The 20,120-nt window shown below is 33.0% G+C and overlaps 3 protein-coding genes across 6 annotated transcripts; 1 reads left to right on the top strand and 2 right to left on the bottom strand.

The window, feature by feature from the left end:
• Window positions 1-6,926: 6,926 nt before the first annotated feature.
• Window positions 6,927-10,560, bottom strand: LOC102598745 (uncharacterized). The gene is made up of 4 exons (XM_006354366.2): window positions 10,262-10,560; window positions 9,933-10,161; window positions 8,631-8,783; window positions 6,927-7,644 (listed from the first exon to the last, which is right to left on the bottom strand). The coding sequence occupies exons 1-4, from the start codon at window positions 10,469-10,471 to the stop codon at window positions 6,971-6,973; spliced, it is 1,266 nt and encodes a 421-aa protein (XP_006354428.1). The 5' UTR covers window positions 10,472-10,560; the 3' UTR covers window positions 6,927-6,970.
• A 1,195-nt stretch (window positions 10,561-11,755) lies between these two features.
• LOC102597977 (succinate-semialdehyde dehydrogenase, mitochondrial) lies at window positions 11,756-14,352 on the bottom strand. 3 transcript variants are annotated; one of them, XM_006354363.2, is made up of 2 exons: window positions 14,235-14,352; window positions 11,756-13,480 (listed from the first exon to the last, which is right to left on the bottom strand). In XM_006354363.2, the coding sequence occupies exon 2, from the start codon at window positions 13,436-13,438 to the stop codon at window positions 11,870-11,872; it is 1,569 nt and encodes a 522-aa protein (XP_006354425.1). In that variant the 5' UTR covers window positions 13,439-13,480; window positions 14,235-14,352; the 3' UTR covers window positions 11,756-11,869. The 3 variants fall into 3 exon arrangements, with proteins under 3 accessions (XP_006354425.1, XP_006354427.1, XP_006354426.1); XM_006354365.2 differs by having other exon boundaries at window positions 11,756-13,365; XM_006354364.2 differs by having other exon boundaries at window positions 11,870-13,457.
• A 1,224-nt stretch (window positions 14,353-15,576) lies between these two features.
• On the top strand, window positions 15,577-19,303 carry LOC102597658 (uncharacterized). Of its 2 annotated transcripts, XM_015311874.1 has the most exons (7): window positions 15,577-15,751; window positions 15,870-16,002; window positions 16,103-16,153; window positions 16,273-16,389; window positions 17,851-17,931; window positions 18,008-18,106; window positions 18,838-19,303. In XM_015311874.1, coding segments are annotated over exons 3-7 (582 nt in total). In that variant the 5' UTR covers window positions 15,577-15,751; window positions 15,870-16,002; window positions 16,103-16,152; the 3' UTR covers window positions 19,122-19,303. The 2 variants fall into 2 exon arrangements, with proteins under 2 accessions (XP_015167360.1, XP_006354424.1); XM_006354362.2 differs by having other exon boundaries at window positions 15,577-16,002.
• The last annotated feature ends 817 nt before the right edge of the window (window positions 19,304-20,120 follow it).

The following is a 20,120-nucleotide window of genomic DNA, read 5'->3' as shown; positions in this document are numbered from 1 at the left end:
ACATATTAGTATTATGCTGAAAAATTCATTTTGTTACAAAATGATTAGATGTAAAAGAGAAATTAGATCTATATACAAACCAAAATTAAAACTGTACATTATTCCTCATAAACATCAAGATGAGGATTCATAATCTGCCCAAAAATATAAACAAAACAAAACAAAAAAAAAGTTTAACAAGCATTATCCATTGTTTCTTCAAGGGCTAACACAATGAACAATCATGGAAATTGAAGCGTCAGAGTAGTAATAATTCTGCAAAATTGGCAACTTTTTAATCTCATACTTTTCACCAATTAATTCACTTTTTGGATTTAACTCTTTTGGTGAAATTGATTCCCTCTTCAACAACTTTGAAAATTCAGTTGCCCAAATATTTATCAAACCAGACATTTTTCTGCAATTTTCTTTTTTTTTTTGATGGTTTGAAGTATTATCACAAAGTGACTGTTTATATAGAGGTGAAGTTTTTTTTGCAGCACACAAAATTTAAGTTTGTGTTGTGTGCGGCTTCCTGTTTTCTATTTTGACTCACATATATATTTAGAATTTTAATTTTATATTTTAAAATGGAAAAATGATAAATGTACCTTCGAACGATCGTAAATGGTATACAGATAATCTCTGTCATATTTTTGAAATATTGGGTGCCTGACATTCAAAAACTAGAGCATATATATTCTTCCATCTAACTGAAGACTAAATAGAGACACATGACACAATTTTATCCATCGATCTGATATTTAATAAATGTCAGGTCAGTGGATAAGATTATGACACGTGTATATCCGTTAGTATAAAGGGTATATATGCTCTAGTTTTTAGACGGCAGAGATACCAATGTCTCAAAAATATGACGGAGGATATGTACATACCATTTACAATAGTTTAGGGGTATATTTGTCATTTTTCCTTTTTAAAATTTAGAATGATTTTAATCATTAATGATTAAGTTATAATTTCGATATTTATATATATTTGATAAAAAAATTAATATGAATATATTATTGGAGTAAAAGCTATTAGATAATATAATTCGTATCCGAGCTTCTAGCACCGTCCCAAATATATTATACTGAAAATACTTTACTATGTGTTCTAAAACTGTCACTCCAAGAGTAGTATGCGTGTGAATTTTGGCACACGTGGCATGCATTATTGGTTATTAAAATAATATTAATATTAATTCTTGTTGTTGGCGGTTCAAAACTGTGTGCGGCCATTTTAGTGTGTATCGGTTGGTTCGGTTTGATTTTAAGTATTATTGATTTAGTTTATCAGTTTTTTATTTTTAATTATGTTAAATTGATAATCAAATTAATAAGATATTTATTATTGGATTTTGATTTATCGATTTTTGGTCTTTAACGATTTTAACTAATAAGAAAATGCTTTCAAAATAAATATATGACTTGTCTAATAATTTGACGCGATACAGACCTACATCGAAACAAGCAAAATAGATTAAATTGCAACAATAAAGACTAAAGTAATACTAAAAACTAAAGGATAAATGCAGAGGCTAGAATTAAGTAGGGTTAATTATGTACGGTTCTTATAATTATAGTCTAATATAATAATTATATTAATATTTTTTATTTAATATTTATGTATGACTAAAACTAAAAATAGTAAATTATTATATTCTTAATGGGTTGTCGGTTAACCCAATAACCCAATATAAAAAAACTAATATCGAATTGATAACCCAATAATTTTTTTATAAAATCATTAAATAATCGTTAACTCAATAACCCAATAACAATAAACTAATAACACTTTTTTTATTCAATCTATCGATCAGTTCGATTTTCGCACACCAAAAGATCACAGTATGTATGGCAAAAAAGTTTAGTTGTTTTTATTGAGAAAATAAAATTTGAATAAAAATATTTGTATTTAAAATGCCAAAGAAATTTAAAGTTATACAAGTTCAAGTACTCGGTAGGGAGTATTTTTTCTTCGAATAAAATCTGATATATTATCAATTTAAATTAATCAAATTTTAATAGAAATATCGAATATTAGATAAAAAATCAAAGAAATATTAATAATTTGGGATATTGTCCTACAAGATAAATGCTTTGGAGTTCGATTTTTATAATAAATATTTTTTATTACAAACTTTCAAATAAATATAATTATTTTTAAATAAAAATCACTACTCAACGGTCAAAATTTAAGATTGCATAACATAACATCAAAATGTTTTAAACAAATTGAATATGTAGATTGTACTACATATTTTGTAGTCTAATAATATTTATTATCAAATTGATCTATATTAATTAATTTGGTATAATATAATTTTATCATCAAATTATATTGCAACTTATCTTAAATTCAACCAAAATCTTTTGGTTATAAATAGAAAACATTACTTTCACATCTATCATCCATATATTCAAAAGTCTAAAAAAAACTATATATTTGTATAGGCTAGTTTTATTATCTCTATTTGTATATTTTTATTTGAATAAGTCGAATTTATTGTAACGATTTAATAATTTTTTACCAGATGATAAGCAAATGGATAGCTGCTTGAAGGATTGTTCAGCAAAAATTTGCAATTAGTTTAAAAGTAAACTAGAAAAGATTCTTGATGAATCAAATGTAATCAAGATTTATGTTTTTAATGAAGTACAAAATTACTTTTGAATTTTCCATCTTTTTTATTTTTTTAAAAGATTTTTTTTTGTTATTTTTTTTTAAAATTAGCGTTAAGGGTTATTTGATTCAAGAGCTTACTTTAGTCTAAGAAATTTTATGTGCATACAAAATTTATTCCAAAGTAATGAATGTAATTAAATGCTTAGGGGTTGATTGGTTCAAGAGCTTAGGTGGTTTATCTCAATTAAATTAAATTTATTCTATATTTGATTGGATGTATTAGTAAAATTGATAGTAATATTAGGATTATAATCTAAATAACTTATCTCACGTAAAGATGACATAAAATATCTAAGTTATAAAATCGTGATTTTAATTCTAAAATTATAATTGTTATTATCTCGATTTCAAATCAAACGATTTCTTAGAATATGATGTAGATCGACCTTTAAAATATGGGATCCCCTGAAATGCTTCCCATCAAATTGTATGTGCCACCAAAGTAACAATATCAACATCAATAGTTACGACGATAATTAAAATCCGTGAGAAACTCAAAGAGAATATCAGACACCTAACAAAAATAATAATTAAAATAGAGTTAAAAATTTGGATGGTCTTTTAAGCATGTGTGGGATGGGGTGTTTTCCAAAAAGGTATTTGACATTCATATTGAAATTTGACTAAATTTAAATTTGCGCATTACAAACTCTATTTTAAGGTAAAGTGTATAATATCTTTTTTTTAGGAGTCAGTAATATTTTAAGGTACATATTGAAAGTTAAGTGCAAACATAACTTTGATTAGAAAAAGCAAAAGAAAAAACTTTTAATGATCATAAATGCCATGTCCTTAATCTTTTACTAAACACACATGCGATACTTGACAACTCGTTCTTACACAACTTGTTCACCGTCTTACTGTGTCAAGTCAGCATAAAACTTTAGAAATTGCTAAGAGAATGGTACAAAGAACACAAGAGGACTGCTAATAAGAATTGTGTTGTGGAGAACTTTGATTGAATTTTATTTGATGAATGTCCCTCTATTTATACTCTTAACTCAGGATCTAATAATTAAATAATAATGATTACATAAATTCGTACATATTTACAAATAAGCCGATTTTTTAGAATACTCTATACAATTAGAATATTCGAAGGACTTTTCATGTAAATCTATGGTATTCTAAAAAGCTACAAGGAAATACTTCACATAGCTCTAGAATACTCCATTAAATACTAACTTTCTTCCTATGTAAGACCCACACGGATAACTTTGTGTCATATAACACTTACTTACGTAGCACTTATGGTTGTCACCTAAAACTCCAAAAAGTAAATATCACAAAATCCAGTCAAATCTTGCTAGCATTTGCATTAGTGGTCAATTTTGTTATCATTTTGTATTGATGATAAATAGTTTAAAATAGTCATTTGTATTAATGATATATAGTTTAAAATCATTACTACTAAGAAATCCAATTTCTCAAGTTTTTTTTCATTAAGATATCAGAATATCCTAAGGTATTAATCACATGTTTTTTTAATTCTTTTATAAATAAATATTTATGATTTCAATATCTCAAATAAGCATAATTTTATAAAAAATCACTATTAGAGAGTGCATATATAATATAACATTCAAAACGTTTTAAACAAATTAAGTATGTAGATTGTACTACATTTACTTTTGTAGTCTAACATTTATTATCAAATTCAACTCTATTTAATTATTTGGGTATAATATAATTTTACCATTAAATTATATTGCAACTTGTCTTAAATTCAACTAAAATCTTTGGTTATAAATAGTATGCATTACTTTCACATCTATCATTCATCCATATTCAAAAGTCTAAAAAAAATACATATATCATAAGAAAAAAAAATATGAATTTCACAAAAATTTTAACATTGAAACTTCTTTTTATTATGTTTTTTGTTGCAAATAGTAATGTTATTGGTAATAAGTCAATAGTTTCTTGTATGGTTTTTTGTCAACGTGCATGTATGGACAGTCGTCCTTGCCTAGCACAATGCTTGGTGGATTGTAATAAGTGGATGGTTCAATTGAACGCTGCTCCGAATTTAAAGAAGGTATATTTTATATTTTTTATATATATTTTTATTCGATAATTTCAAGTTTAATGGCATTTGATATATCGGATTTGTATATAGGTTAATTTTATTATCTCTATCTATATGTTTTTGTTTAAATAAGTTATATTTATGACGATTTTACATTTTTTTAATCTAGATGATGAGCAAATGGACATTTGCAGGAAGGAATGTTTAGCAAAAAATTGTGGTTAGTTAAAAAAAAAGATGTACTCTTATGTTATTTCTTGATTAGTAAAAGTAAACTAGAAAAGATTCTTAATGAATCAAATGTAATCAAGATTTGTGTTTTTAATGAAGTACAATATTACCTTTATCATCTTTTTGTTATCTCCTAATAACAATATTACCCAAAAAAAATTTTAAATACCCAATTTCTATTAAGGAATTAGTATATTTTTTTCAAACTAGTTGTCAATGTTTCACTTTTCAAAAGTCGGTTTAATTACTTGTTAGAGCTAAGGTAGATTAGATTAATTCAATAATCTAAAATTAAAATTTTAGAAATTTAAAAACTGTATGTACAACAATTACTATAATAACAACCTTCTCATATCAACATGATAAAAAATTATACATCTTACTCCCTCTGTTCATTTTTACTCGTCACAATTTGACTTGACATATCCATTGAGAAAATAATTATTGATATAAGTAATTTATCAAGTCATTCTTATTAAATGATGTCTTGGAAAATAAATATTTAATGTTGAGGGTAAAATATGGAAAGAAAATTATTGGCTTTTCTTGATAGGTCAAAAGTGACAAGTAAAATTGAAAATTTGTTTAGAAATAAGTGACAAGTAAAAGTGAACGTATGGAGTAAAATTCATATGATTTGGCTCTTAAAAGGATATAACTCTGAGTCTGTGACACGTTTTTTTGAAACGGATGGAGTAATGTAACTTTGATTATCAAATTGTAGTGCATTTATTTTGTTTGACTAAATATTTTTAGTTATAAATAGCAGTACCTAAAAGTCTACCATCCAACTTCAAGTCTAAAAAACTACATACAATGAATTTCACAAAGGTTTTAATAGTGAGACTTTTCATTATTATTATGATTTTTGTAGCAAATAATAATGCTAATGATGTGGAAAAATTGTCTTGTGAATGGAAGTGTAGACTTGCTTGTCTCTTCAATCCTATTTGCTCAGACATTTGTATAAAGAATTGTCCACATTCTATTTCTTCCAAAGAATTCAATTGTAAACTTGTTTGCTTAATTCAACATTGCTACAAGTTTAAACAAGGTATACTTCTTTTCATCTTTTTTTGTTAATTTAACAATCCCCTCCCAATGAGTTAAGTCTAGGGGTGTCAAATGGATCGGTTGGATTGAATTTAAGCTGATCAAAATAGTTGAAAAGGTACTTAAACTGAAATGAGTTTGACTGAAATGGACTAAAAACGAGTCATGGCCTAACCTATCAAATTCTTATTTAATTTTAATTTATTTATTTATTAATTTTTTGTAAGCACCTAATATTGCATATAACATTTAAACAAAAAAAGTACTTTTAAAATATATTGACGAGACTTCTCAATGACAACAAATCAGCAACATACTCAGTATAATTTCATAAGTGGGGTTTGAAAAGATAGAATCAGTACCATTTCATAAGTGTTGTTTGAAAAGATAAAATGTGTACGCAGATCTTACTTCTACTAAATTGATAAGATTTCCTTAATAATAAATATGTAAGTTGATAACCTACTCAACTTTAAGGCGATTGAACAAGTTATATTTTCATGAGTTAATTTTGTCACCCCTATGACCCCCCTCTCTATGTTTGTCTCAATAAGCCAAGTTTATGACTTATTTTTAACAATTTTGACTTTTTCTAGATAAGGAGCTAATAGGAAGCTGCTTCAATGAATGTTCAACAAGAGAATGCACCTAATTAGAAAGTCATGTACCATTATTCTACTTGTTTATAGTAGAAAAGAATCTTGATTAATCAAATGTAATCAAGATTTATGTTGTCAATGAAGTACTAAGTTTGAATACTCCTTGTTATTTCTAATGTCTCATAAACTTGAAATATTTACAAAGAGATCAAGACATCAAATATTGTCTTTCTCAAAGCGTACCTGGTGGTCAAATATATCGCAAGTAGGTTCATATCATCCCATATTCAAGAAGTACACTATTAACAACAGTGATGTTTTAATCAACTTGTGTACACCTCAACTAATATAATGTCTTTGAAGTGAAGGCAAAACACTTCAATTCATATTAATTCACCAGAGTAAAACCTCTTTTCAGATATTGCATACAAGAAAATGGCAAGTCAAGAATATTCTCAACAACTAGGGATTTAGAGATGATATTCCTCATAACCATATCTCTATTAGATTTCTCTAAACCTCTGCTCACAACAAGAGATGTATTACATACCCAAGGCACAGAAACGACATAAGCCAGACCATTATAGGAACTCTTACTCCCTAACAGAGCTTCTTTATATGATCGGCACACTTTCGAAATATACTTTCCCATTGGCAAAAGGTGAGAACCAGGTGCAATGAAATCATCATCCCTGAAGTCTACATCTGAGTGAAGGTTTACGACAACAGTTCCATGCTCGGGGTGAAGTTGGTCTGCGAGAGCATTGAGGAATGGAGAGTGTGGATCCCACAGGGCGTGAGGAAAGATATCTTCCCCATCATATGCGTCGACGAAAACAAGATCATAAAGATTTTTGTTCTCGAGGAGAAACTTCTCAGCATCTGATTCGTGTAATTGAATCCTCTCATGAATGCCTTTCCATTGAACTTCTTGGATAGGATCAGGAGGTGAGTGTGCACGGCTACCAGATTGGGTCATAACTGAGTACGATGGGAACCCCATTGCTTGGACTGAGGCTGAGATTACCACAGGGTCGATTTCAGCTATGTGCACTTCAGCACCTGATACATCGCAGAGGTTAATTCCAAAACAGACATTTCGCAAATTAGTACATCAAATTAAGACAAGCAACAGTTAGTTTCGGAACAAGTGCCAAGTCTGTCAAACTAGAAATTAAAGTTGCAATGCCATTGGAAGGGATTTAAAAAGCAGAGAACAAAGTAGTTCCAATTCTAGGTAATCTGATATTCATACCTTTTCTCCAAGAAAGTGTTGGACAGAAGTACTATGACTAAATCTTTACCGAAATTCATAAATATATCCAAGTGGATAGAAAGGAAACACTGAGTGGGAGGTATGCAATGCAAGAATACAAGCTATCAAAGGTGTTCATTTTACAACCGTATCCAAAAAGATGAGAGCGCTTCAGTGTAATATTTGGAGTAGCAGTGCTTCAAATTCTAATATCATGAACAAAGTCTATCCAAATTTACCCCATCTATGTGAACCAAACAAGAACTACAGGCATGAATTTGTGGTCTGATACACAAGCAACCCTTCATCATTGAAGCCCCTTGTAATTGTGATCCAAGCAAACAGGAATGAATTTTCTGTATGATACCAGACCACAACCAAGTCTATTCAATTTAAAAGGCACTCATTTTTATCATTTATTCTTCCAGCAGACCTCGCATCCTGTACATATTCTACTAGAAAAATGAAAACTCCTTCAGAAACTTGAAAGAATTCAGTCAATATTGTATTTGAGTCAGTTCAGAGGATATCAACTATAGTAGAAGAAATACATAATCTTGAGTTTCCTGCATCATCTCATGTCAGATTATCTTCCCCAAAACTTACGTTCAAGACGAGATTTTACATCAAAGGGAGAAAGTATGTGTCTTTAATATCACATCCAGTGATAAGAAGGATTGGATAATAATTTCCCGTTCACACTTTGTCAAATGACACAACGCCACCAAAAGAATGCTCAAATTCAGAGACTTAAAGAGCAGCAAAGCCAGGAAAAACAGCATTCAGTTCGAACCTTGGATTTTACTTGCCAAAAATAACGGTATGCTTCCTCCGCCATGCCCAATGCATAAAATTTTCATTGGTTTTCTCCCACAAACTGCACTTTCAAGATCGAATTTACAAGATGCAATGGTAGCCAACCCAGCAGAGACCATGCTCTTTACATCTGTAGAGAAAATATGAAAAGATGCAACATTAAAAATGTGAAAGTATGATCATCATTGAGGAGAACTGGCATAAGTACGACACCTTAACTTCCAATAACTAAAATACTGTATAAGCACTATTTACTCTAAGGTCATGACAGAAAGGATCTTGTAAAACAAACTACACTGGACCTTCAACATCCATAAATTCTGTATTAAATTGCCACATCTTTTTCTTATCAAAACAACATTTTAAAGAGAAAATGCTTAGGAAATTTATCATGTGCATCATTTCTTACAGAAGACCTGAGGCAAAAAAAAACAATTTTGTCATGATGTACATATTTGAGGTTTGGTGCACAATATTCCTGACATGAATCATTAATATTGTATAGAAGTATCCCTTTTCCTCATTTGTGGCATAATCAATTTTAATATGTTTTCTTGCACATGGAATGAAATCATTGTATTTGTAATATGTTCTTCTATTGAAACCAAAATGCAAGTGAAAGACAAAAGAAGCTTTTTAGTGTTGAAACCTGAAGTCTGCTAGCTGACGGAGATATTATGGAGGTCGAGGAACATGAAGAAACTCAAAATCCATTCCTTTGGTAAAATATTTCAGCAAAAAACTGAAAACTAAGTGACTAATAATCAGCAGACTGAGAATTAGTATTTCTCTCACCTCCAATATGGTAATTTATCAGAGAGATCCTTCGAATGTCAGTTTTTTTATAAGTTAAGTAAATAATTGCCTTTTAGTGAAGGTTCTTTACTTTCATCTTTCTTCAGTGTGACAATAAACAAAAATTGCACATGAAGAGAGAAACCATGAAAAGGAACTGGTTCAAGAAAGAAAAAAGGTAGCTATATACACTGAGCGACTTGTATGTTCCCCTTAATGAGTAATTCTTCATGACCTTGTTCATAGTAAAACAGCAAAATTAATACTTGATAACGACGACCAACCAACTCAAGAACCAAATGCAAAACTAGGAACAAATGTACATATTTAAGAGAATCAACCAGCTATTGAAAAGAACCAAGGCAACAATAGTACCATTCATCCCATTTTTATTGTTAGAGCATGACTTGTTCATATGTTCTATTTACATGATTATATGACTGCATAAGAGCTGCAAGACAGATAATAATAACGTGATACATACATGGTACAGCGAGACACTCTGCCTGCTGCATCAAGTAAATAGAACCAGGATTTGAATCCCTATAAGCAGCCATTATTTTAACAGTGCTTTGACGAGTCTCCTCATTAAAGTGAAGATTCCGCCATTGATAACCAAGAATCCTGAAATCCCCTTCCTGTTCATGTTCTGGATACATCTTTTCATACCTCTTCTGAAGCCAATTCTCTGTTTTTCCCCAATAACAATTTTCCTATCATAAAAAAATCACTTTTAGTGGAAATATTCACATCCAATAACAAAAACAAAAACAACATCTCAATCGGAAGAAGGGAGAGAAAGAAAGACTGAACTGGTTTGGAAGAAGGGTAAGCTACGACAGAAACGACGCCGTTTCCCTTATCGGAAATTGATCGGAAAACTGTGTCGCCACCACCGGAGGTTGTGCCCCACCATTCCGATGAATAAAACCAGTCGCCTTCATCTTCTGCAGTTTGTCGAATCGCCGTTGATAATCGTCTCAGCTGCTGCCATGCCAAATTCCGTTTGGTTAACTTCAACATTTCCACCAAAAACCCTCTCTAAACCCCTCTCTATGGAAGTTTCGGGTCTTTTTTAAGGGTCATGTATACCCGAAAAATGTTCAAATGTAATTTAACTACGACCTTGTAAGAGTTGCCTTTATTAAAAAGCATTTTATATCATGTAGATTTTCCAGTTAATTTAGAGCATTTTACCTTTAATGTGAAACTTTTTAGCCTAATCAAGATTTAGTTGGGCTCTTTAACTATTGTCCTAGTATAGGTACAAAGCTACCTTTATTAGGAGGCGTTTTATCCCAATGAGAGACTTCCAGACTAATTTGGTGCGTTTTACCTCCAATGTGGAACTTTTCGACATAATCTGGATTTAGTCGGACTCCTATATGAGTACCGGACACTAGGTGAACAATCAAAAAAAAAAATTAACTCCTGCCTATCAAGTATTTAGCTCGGTGGTAGTATAAAGCATCTTTATTAGGAAGCACTTTATCCCATGTGAGACTTTCCAGCACAATCCGGAGCTCGGTGGTAGTATAGAGCATCTTTATTAGGAAGCGCTTTACCCCATGTGAGACTTTCCACCACAATCCGGAGCTCGGTGGTAGTATAGAGCATCTTATTAGGAAGCGCTTACCCCATGTGAGACTTTCCACCACAATCCGGAGCTCGGTGGTAGTATAGAGCATCTTATTAGGAAGCGCTTACCCCATGTGAGACTTTCCACCACAATCCGGAGCTCGGTGGTAGTATAGAGCATCTTATTAGGAAGCGCTTACCCCATGTGAGACTTTCCACCACAATCCGGAGCTCGGTGGTAGTATAGAGCATCTTATTAGGAAGCGCTTACCCCATGTGAGACTTTCCACCACAATCCGGAGCTCGGTGGTAGTATAGAGCATCTTTATTAGTAAGTGTTTTACCCCCAATATGAGACTTTCCAGCACAATTCAGAGCATGAGACTTTCCGGCACAAGCCGAAGCGCTTTATGCAATGTAGGACTTTCCGGCGCAATTCGGATTTAGCCCGGCTCCTATGTGAGTATTGGTCCAATGTGGGACTTCATGGTGCAATTAGGATTTAGCCAAGCTCCTATATGAGTATCGGTCCTACGTGAGTACTGGACACTAGGTGGAAAACCAAAAAAAATAAAAATTTAACTACGGTCTATCCAAGTATTTAGCTCGGTGGTAGTATAGAGCACCGTATCAGTCGTCAAAGTGTAAATATATGGAATTTATTTAATCAGCTATAAGAAAGGAATTGATAACAGGAAAAAATAGAGCAATTGAAAAGAAGAGAGGCAATAAAGACACTAAAAATGTGTTCATTCATAAAGACGTGAAAACTGCATTAAACCCAAAATGAGACTGGCACCATTGTGTCTCTTATTAGTGAGAAAAAAAAATTACATAGGTGATTTAGCTCATACTTCCCAAGCACACATATTTCATCTCTAAATATTCATCCATCCCGTATTTAGAACCTTCGCGGCCAAGACCTGATTGTTTCACGCCTCCGAATGGAGCTACCTCGGTTGAAACTAGTCCTTCATTAACTCCGACAATTCCATATTCGAGAGCTTCAGTAACACGCCAAGCTCTTTTAATGTTTGTTGAGAATATGTAAGCAGCTAAACCAGCATTGGTGTCGTTAGCCATTTGGATTGCTTCTTCGTCTGTTTTGAACTTCAAAAGAGGGGCGACTGGCCCAAATACTTCCTCTTTCGCCAAGAGCATCTCACTGTTAACTCCAGTTACGACTGTAGGCTCGTAGAAAGTCATGCCAAGGCTGTGTCTCTTCCCACCAACGAGGACTTTGGCTCCCTTTGAAGTAGCTTCTTCTACAAAAGACTCAACCTTCTGTACTGCTGCTTCATTGATTAGAGGGCCTTGCTCCACACCTTCAGTGAAACCATCTCCAACTTTCATGTTTTGGACAGCTTTTGCAAAAGCATTTGCGAATTTATCATATATCCCTTCTTGCACAAGTATTCTGTTCGCGCATACACATGTTTGTCCGGTGTTACGGAACTTTGTTGCCAGAGCTCCTTTTAAAGCTACTTCAAGATCTGCGTCATCAAAGATGATGCAAGGTGCATTACCGCCTAGCTCAAGAGATACCTTTTTGACGGTGGCAGCAGCACCTTCCATCAATTTTTTCCCAACCTTGGTTGAACCTGTGAATGTAATTTTTCTTACCTGTGGGCTTGCAAGCAGTGCGTCTCCAATAGCAGGTGCATTTCCCATAACAACATTCACTACGCCCGGTGGTATTCCAGCTTGAATGGAGAGTTCAGCTGCTGCTAAAGCAGTCAAGGGTGTGAGTTCAGATGGTTTTATCACCACTGTACAACCACAAGCAAGAGCAGGGCCAACTTTTCGGGTAATCATAGCCAGGGGAAAATTCCACGGAGTAATTGCACCAACAACACCAACTGGTTGCTTTAAAACAAATAACCGCCTATCTGCTAATGGTGATGGAATGATGTCACCATATATACGCTTACCCTCTTCAGCGGAGAACTCAATAAAACCAGCCCCATAACTAACTTCACCAATGGCCTCTTTCAGAGGCTTCCCTTGCTCTAGTGTCATAAGCTGTCCAAGTTCTTCTTTATGGGCCATTATCAAATCATACCACTTCCTTAAATATTTGCTCCTTTCAGCGGCAGTAAGTTTGCTCCATGAACTAAATGCATCATAGGCAGAAGAAATTGCATCATTCGTCTCCCTCCCGCCCATGCATGGCACATCTGTTATTACCTCCCCTGTTGCAGGATTGTGGACCTTTATAGTCTTCCCATCATATGCATCAACCCATTTCCCTCCAATAAGAGCCTGACTCCGCAACAATCCAGAGCTGCTCAGCTTAGCAGCAATACTTTGTGTGGCTGTCGTCATCAGTCGCACAGGACCTGAAATTGAGGAACGATGTAACATCGCACAAGCAGAAAGAGCCATTCTGGTACGCACACGAATCATTTGCATCAGGGCACCCAAATTCCAACTTCAAGCATCCAAATGAATAAACTGAGAAAATTAAACGAGAAAAAAGGCAAAGATGTTTTAACAAACTCATATCACTCATCCCACTTTTATGCTTTTCTTTTACAAAATTCAAAAAACAACGAGACAGCGATTAATAGAGTTGTAAATTCACCAAACCATTACAGTTTCCAATCAAAATATCCATTAACATACACAAATCCAGCTCCCCAACCATTCCTCAAAACAAAACAATACACCAATCATATGTAATTTCCCAAGAAATCCAATGCCAAAGCTATATCATACACGAGGGCAAAAACAAATTACTGGAGTTAATTTCACACATAGTCACTAAACTTTACACAGTATATATCAAAAAAATCACAATACTATTTCTTGTATAGTTAAAATCACTCAATTAACTATAATTTAGAGCAGTTCAGGAGCTTTTAAGCCAAAATAGAGCGGTTCTTCATAATAATGTCCGCGAATTTGATCAATTACTCTTCGTCCCTTCTCACCTTCTCTACAGACATAGATATACGTTTCACCTAAAGCATATACTTTCATTTTTTTTGCTTCGGTTTTCTCCTAATACTGAATCATAAGCATTTAGATTAACTCATCGGAAAGTCAAATTTCCGGCAGTTCAGTGATACATATGCTAAATTAACCCATAAATTACCTGAACTGAATTTGAAAATGAGACGATGAGTCAAGTTCTCAAGCAAAAATTAACTTTCACAACAATGAAGATTCAGTTTTGACAAAGATAATACGAATAGAAAGTACTAACCTTTTCCGTCGGAGAATTTGGAGATCTACCGGAGAGTGAAGAGTGTGTGTGAGCGATGGAACCCTAAAAGAGATAGATGCTACCTACTACCTCAATATTAGTCAACGCAAACTATACTATATTATAACGATAAATGGAAATATAAATTAATTTGAGATTGTTATAAATCCTACGTGGAAAATATATTAATGTTTTATATAGAGGATATTTAACCAACATTAAATATAATCGTCAAGTTTAAGGGGGTCCCGATCTATTCTGTTTTATATTTAGAACGAATGGTGAATAACACATCTATAGTATCATGTTTTTGTGAGTTTCGTATTTGAACTATCAGTTGTACGAATTTCCTATCTAAACTATCAATCAATTTTTTATCTAGACTTTGGGAGTATGTCTCCCAACTCTAGCCTATCATTAATTCCACAACGTATCTTGTCAATCAAAACTATGTCATCTACGAATAACATACATCACGACCCCTTTTCTTGAATATGTCGTGTCAATTTCATCTATCACTAAGGTAAAATTTGAACGGGCTAAGGATTGACCTCTGACGCAATCTCATCATGATTGAAAAGTAGTTTGAGTAACCTCTGACTATCCTAACCCGAATCCTAACTCCATCATATATATATATATATATATATATATATATATAAATATATATATGTGTGTGTGTAAGTTTTTAGACTGCAAACATCTCCAAATGACCTCCTTATGAACTTTTTAGTACACTTTTTCTAAGTTAATAAACATGTGTAAGTCTCTCATCTTATCCCTATACTATTCCAATAATCTCCTTACGATAAGAATGATTTTTGTAATTGATCACGTCAATATGAATTCGAATTGATCCATCCTTTCCCATCCTCATCTTGACCACCCCGTCCCAAACTTTCATAGTATGACTTAGTAGATTAATACTTTTATAATTATTACAATTTTGAACATCACACTTATTCTCGCACAACAGAAATCATTGTACTCCACTTCTCCTCTTTTTAGCATCCAAGTCGTCCTATATATAACATTAAAATAACCCAATCAACCCCTCCATACCTACTTCTTTTCTTTTCTTTCAAAATTCACCAAAATCTAGTCGGACTTGTTTATTTTTTCCATAGCCTAATCAACGTCCGCAATACAACTTTTATACACCTACAATACTCAAAATCGCTCTAACTCTCGAAATGCTCTAACTCTCCCAACACCTCTTCTACCAATACTTTATCATTCTTGTTCTCGATACACTTCACTTGGTCCTACTTTATTGACACCTCTATTTGGCACGTTACATTGCGTAAAGAACCAATAAATAGAGACAGACACAAAACTGAAAATTGAAACTTGAAAGCAACCTGCAATTAGTTGACCATATGATCTTTCTTCCATTACCTACCGTACATGCTTGTAAAAAGCATCAGATTCTGTCAACTTTGCCGAAAGTGCTTCAAAAAAGGACTCTTTCTATATAGTCCCCTCAATTTGCCCCTTTGACCTCTTGTATAATACAAGTATAAACCCCACAAAAAATCTTAATCTATACTTAAATAGAAAAAGAAAGCAACCCCTTTTAATGATTTGTTTTCCATTTTCAAGAATCACTCATAGTTTTTGGTTGAATATTCACAGGTTTCCACTCCTTTTTGTCACTTTCATTACCAAAGATTTCACCTTTTTAAAGATATCTAAAGCCAAACAGCTGGAGGAGGAGAGTTTTGAGCTATTTGTAAAGTTCTGAAGCATATTCTAAGTTAGAACTCAGGTGGGCTTTTTGGGTTTTGTGATTTCTTGATCTTTTTTTGTATATGATTATGATTTTGCTGTTTTGATCTTATTTGCTGATATGGGTTTTCATTTTTCAGGGACAGAGATAGCTGGTTGACTCTTGATAGCTTCTGCAAGTTAAAAGACAAGTAGGTTTCAATTTTGGTTTTTTATGGTTTCTTTAATCTTATGAGTATATTGGATTCTGACTTTGGTGCCTTTGCTGAAAAGGGTATTTTGATTTTGTTTATTCTTTGAATTTTGTAAGTGTATCCAAGGGTTAAGGTGAGGGTACAGAAAGAAGAAGATGATCAGTACGCTTATCAGTCTTTGCCATCTTTGAAGGCTTTTGAATCCCTTTCCATAAGTGATTTCTCTTCTTCAGGTACACTTTTGTTTGTGAGGAATCCCATCTTACATACTTGTATGATCTTTTATATTTGCTAATATAGCTGAGTATAGTTGTTATCTCATAAAGTTAGTAGCTTTGTTGAAGAAAGTTGGAATCAAGAAGAAAGGTGATTTTCCGAGATGATAACTATTAGTTGAGTGATCATCTCAGAAATCATCCCAACATAACTTGATCTTTTGGTTGATTCTTTATAATCAATCATGCAATTAACTTGTGTGTTTTTTTTCTTTTTTGTGATTGACTAGTTTTGGGTTGCTCTTTATCATGCTAGATTAGGGGAACTTATTTGTAAATGAGGGATCTTGATAAGAATCATATCTTTCTATGGCTTTAGTCCAATAGCAAGCCTTCTGGATAATAGAACTTTTTGCCATTTAGATTTGTATGTCAGTATAGGGACAAATGTGAGGTTTTGAGAACCTCTAATGATGGAGAAATTTCATTTTCCCTTAAAAGACAAGTTATTTGTCAATATTGGGATGAAACTAAGTGAAATGGATGTAGAAGTTTATATAGCCAACATCATCTTTGGGATTTAGGTGTAGTTGAATTTAGCAGGCTTTGATTTTTGAGTAGATATGAATGTAAAGGATCATTTTTGCTTTAATTTTTCCTTGTAAAGGGATATCAACATGGCACCATTGTTTTGAACGTAGATTGTTCTACACAATTTGTCTAACTAATTATAGTTCACTTAGTTATATTAGTAATATTTTTCTTTTGCTTATCTTCTTGCTTTCCTTAAACAGGACACACTTTATATGTGGATTTTATTGTAATGTACTGATGCAAGCAAAATGAATAGTGCACAACATCATATTCTCTTTCACCTCCCAAGGGTTTGCTACTTGTAAATAATCCTGACATTAGAGCATTTCCATTTTGTGTTTGCTGTTCCTGGACCTCATCTATTTTGAGCAGAATCCCAGCGTCGCGCTGGATTGGAAATCCTTCAAGTACTCTCTAGTGTTTGATGATCCTATTCAAAAGTTTTAGGCTTACCACCAATAGTGCAGCTTTCTATATGTATAGTGGATAAGCTAGGTTAGCTTTAGTAGATGCATATCCACTTGTATCTCGTGACTATGCGACTGGTTTCTTGAAGTCTCCAAATCCCTGTAGTTCTTTCTTAATTGTCACATTTTGTTGTATTGCATAGTGCTCGTTGAAGTCTTTGATTATTGGTTTTATTCACAGTACACCATTTCCAAAACCATGATGCTGAGAATCGATGGTTGGATTTAAGCAAAATATGGGAGTTTGCATACTAACATCCAGCAATAACTTCAACCATACTATTGTAGTATTTGACTGTTTCCATCAATACGTCATTGCCTTTCATCCATCTTTTTATTTGTTCTCAGCTCTGATAGTGTCTGACTAGTTCCTTGCTGTTTTCTTTTCTCCTTTGCTTCTTTCTGATGGTGTATAAAGATGATTCTCCTACATCAGTTGTGAGGATACCCCGGGCATGTATCTTAAGCCCAGACAGACATGGGCTTCCATCATCGAGAGGTTACATACTTCTTTAACAACTTTTTGTTACCACTCACTTTGCAAGTGGATTGACTTTCACTCGGTTGATTGGCAGGGAGAACGAAGGAAAATAACCAAACCATTTTTGGTGGAAGCAAAACAAATACAAGGGCCACTTCAGTCCCTCGACCACGTGCAGTCTTATCAAGCCCTGGTAATCCATAACGAACTTCGCATTGTAGAATTAATTCCTTCTTGGGGTAACACAAACTTGGACTCCTACATACTGAATGGTATAGCAAAACCATATTTTTTCATGAACGAAGTGTGATGGAAGAAACCTGAAAATTCACTTGAGGAACAATGATTTAATAGCATTTTTTGTGCTTATTGTTGACATTAACATGTAAATATTACATGTCCTGTCTTTGCACAGTTTCTTTTCTGATACTTTAATCTTGTTAATTTGGGGCCAGTTAATGTGGCTGCGTATAAGAGAAGGAAACCCATAATAGGTATGTAGAATAGCTTCGTCTTCATTGTGAGTGACTCTGCACTAACATGCCAAATCATACCCTCGCGTAGTTCCCTTGTGCATAGGATATATACTTCTGCTATGCACATAATCCACATTTAGGTACTGGTTGTCAGTGAGACATCATGGGAAGTTTGCTGTATTTGATTAAGCACGGGTGATCTGATTATTCTCAGATCAGAATGGGCATACCAACGCATCTGACAAATTTGTTTAGACGAGAAACAGGAATGTTGCTGATACATTTTCAAAAGTTAATTCTTGATTCTGCACTATTTTGTGAAACTTGTTCATGTGTTTCATCGAATACAGTGCCTCTTGTAAATTTAGAACTGTTGTGCGGGTTACAAAGATAGAACACACTATACATGGTGTATTTCTTGCTGAAAGTATTGTATATTTATTTACAGTTAATGATCAAATGATAAGCATGAGGAGCAAGGCGAAAGCAGAAGTAGTTTCAGACTTGAAGAATCACAATTCATGTCAGAACAGACATCATATCAAGTGCAAAACTTTTCCAAAATCAATTCAAGATTCACATCATACATGTGGAAATAAGGGCTCAAAAGAGACGGATGATGGGAAACTTGATCCTCGAGCAAGAGCAAGGCTAGTGAAAGGTGATCCAAGTCGAAGAACACACCTTCAGGAAGGCGATCAACATTCAGTTTGTTCAAAAGTAAAACAGTAAGCAGTCCATTTTGGCTATGTAGTCAACTCATTTTAGCCTCTGCATATACTAATTTGAAAAGTTTGTGAGTGATGCTACTCTACTTGACAAAAGTTATAACTAAACTTGAAACTCTTCAAAGAGAAACCTTACTCATCCTCTGTGCAGAAAATTCTGCATTTTTAGACTCTTGATGTTTTGCCTCTTTATGTTCTATGTGACTACACCGATATCTAGCTATAAATTTATATATTTGTATCATAATATTCCACAAGTTATATCGTAAAAGTCATAACAAAAGTATGTCATATGTCCAAAGAGCATAATATTATCTTTTAAAAATAAAATAAAATTGGTGGCTTATGTCTCAAGTAAGTAAGAAACAAATATACAAATTCTGACTAATTGTGTTTTTTTTATGGAAAAATCACACCACATATATATTTAAGGGACAATATTACAGGTTTTAAATCTACTTTTAAAATATTCTTGCTTATAACAGTTTAATTACGGGTTATAACAGATCACCTTTTATTTATAAATTAATTTAATTTTACTTTATTAAATAATTAGTCTTTTATAATTTTATATTTATTATTAAATAATATAAATAAAGAATCTACCATAATTATCTCTAACACATTTTTAGGGATTTTACCTTGATTCTTGTTCCTTTTTTAACGTTACATGTCAAACCCACACTCCTCCTGTTACCACACTTGTTCTAGTCAGCACCCCACCACCCCATGTTCAAAAATTACCAATTCCTCTTTCACCTCTTCAATCATCTTCCATATAAACCGTTTCTACACCTCTTAAATCAGAAAAATTTCATTCTACAATCAAAAGAAACGGCAGATTTCACCTCTTCAATAATCTTCCATAGAAACTGTTTCTCCTTATATATGTTGACAAGTCTCAATTCGACCCACTCGAAGTCAAGCATCTGGAGAATGTGCCTCAACAAGAGCCAAGTTCAAAGTATGTATTTCTATCTTTTAGTGATTTCATCAGAAAAAT

The sequence above is a fragment of the Solanum tuberosum genome, unplaced genomic scaffold, assembly GCF_000226075.1.
Source record: "Solanum tuberosum cultivar DM 1-3 516 R44 unplaced genomic scaffold, SolTub_3.0 scf00174, whole genome shotgun sequence".
Lineage (NCBI taxonomy): Eukaryota > Viridiplantae > Streptophyta > Magnoliopsida > Solanales > Solanaceae > Solanum > Solanum tuberosum.
This window is presented reverse-complemented; position numbering and strand designations above follow the sequence as displayed.

What these genes read in the sequence shown, in the direction of transcription:
- LOC102598745 (XM_006354366.2), bottom strand. Translation starts at nt 10,471, where the DNA reads ATGTTGAAGTTAACCAAACGGAATTTGGCATGGCAGCAGCTGAGACGA. An exon ending in AGAGTGTCTCGCTGTACCAT is followed by an intron (nt 8,784 to 9,932) that starts GTATGTATCACG and finishes TTTTCTCTACAG; the next exon opens with ATGTAAAGAGCATGGTCTCT. An exon ending in TTTGGCAAGTAAAATCCAAG is followed by an intron (nt 7,645 to 8,630) that starts GTTCGAACTGAA and finishes GCGATGTATCAG; the next exon opens with GTGCTGAAGTGCACATAGCT.
- LOC102597977 (XM_006354363.2), bottom strand. Translation starts at nt 13,438, where the DNA reads ATGCAAATGATTCGTGTGCGTACCAGAATGGCTCTTTCTGCTTGTGCG.
- LOC102597658 (XM_015311874.1), top strand. An exon ending in AAGTGATTTCTCTTCTTCAG is followed by an intron (nt 16,390 to 17,850) that starts GTACACTTTTGT and finishes TGGTGTATAAAG; the next exon opens with ATGATTCTCCTACATCAGTT. An exon ending in TGGGCTTCCATCATCGAGAG is followed by an intron (nt 17,932 to 18,007) that starts GTTACATACTTC and finishes GTTGATTGGCAG; the next exon opens with GGAGAACGAAGGAAAATAAC.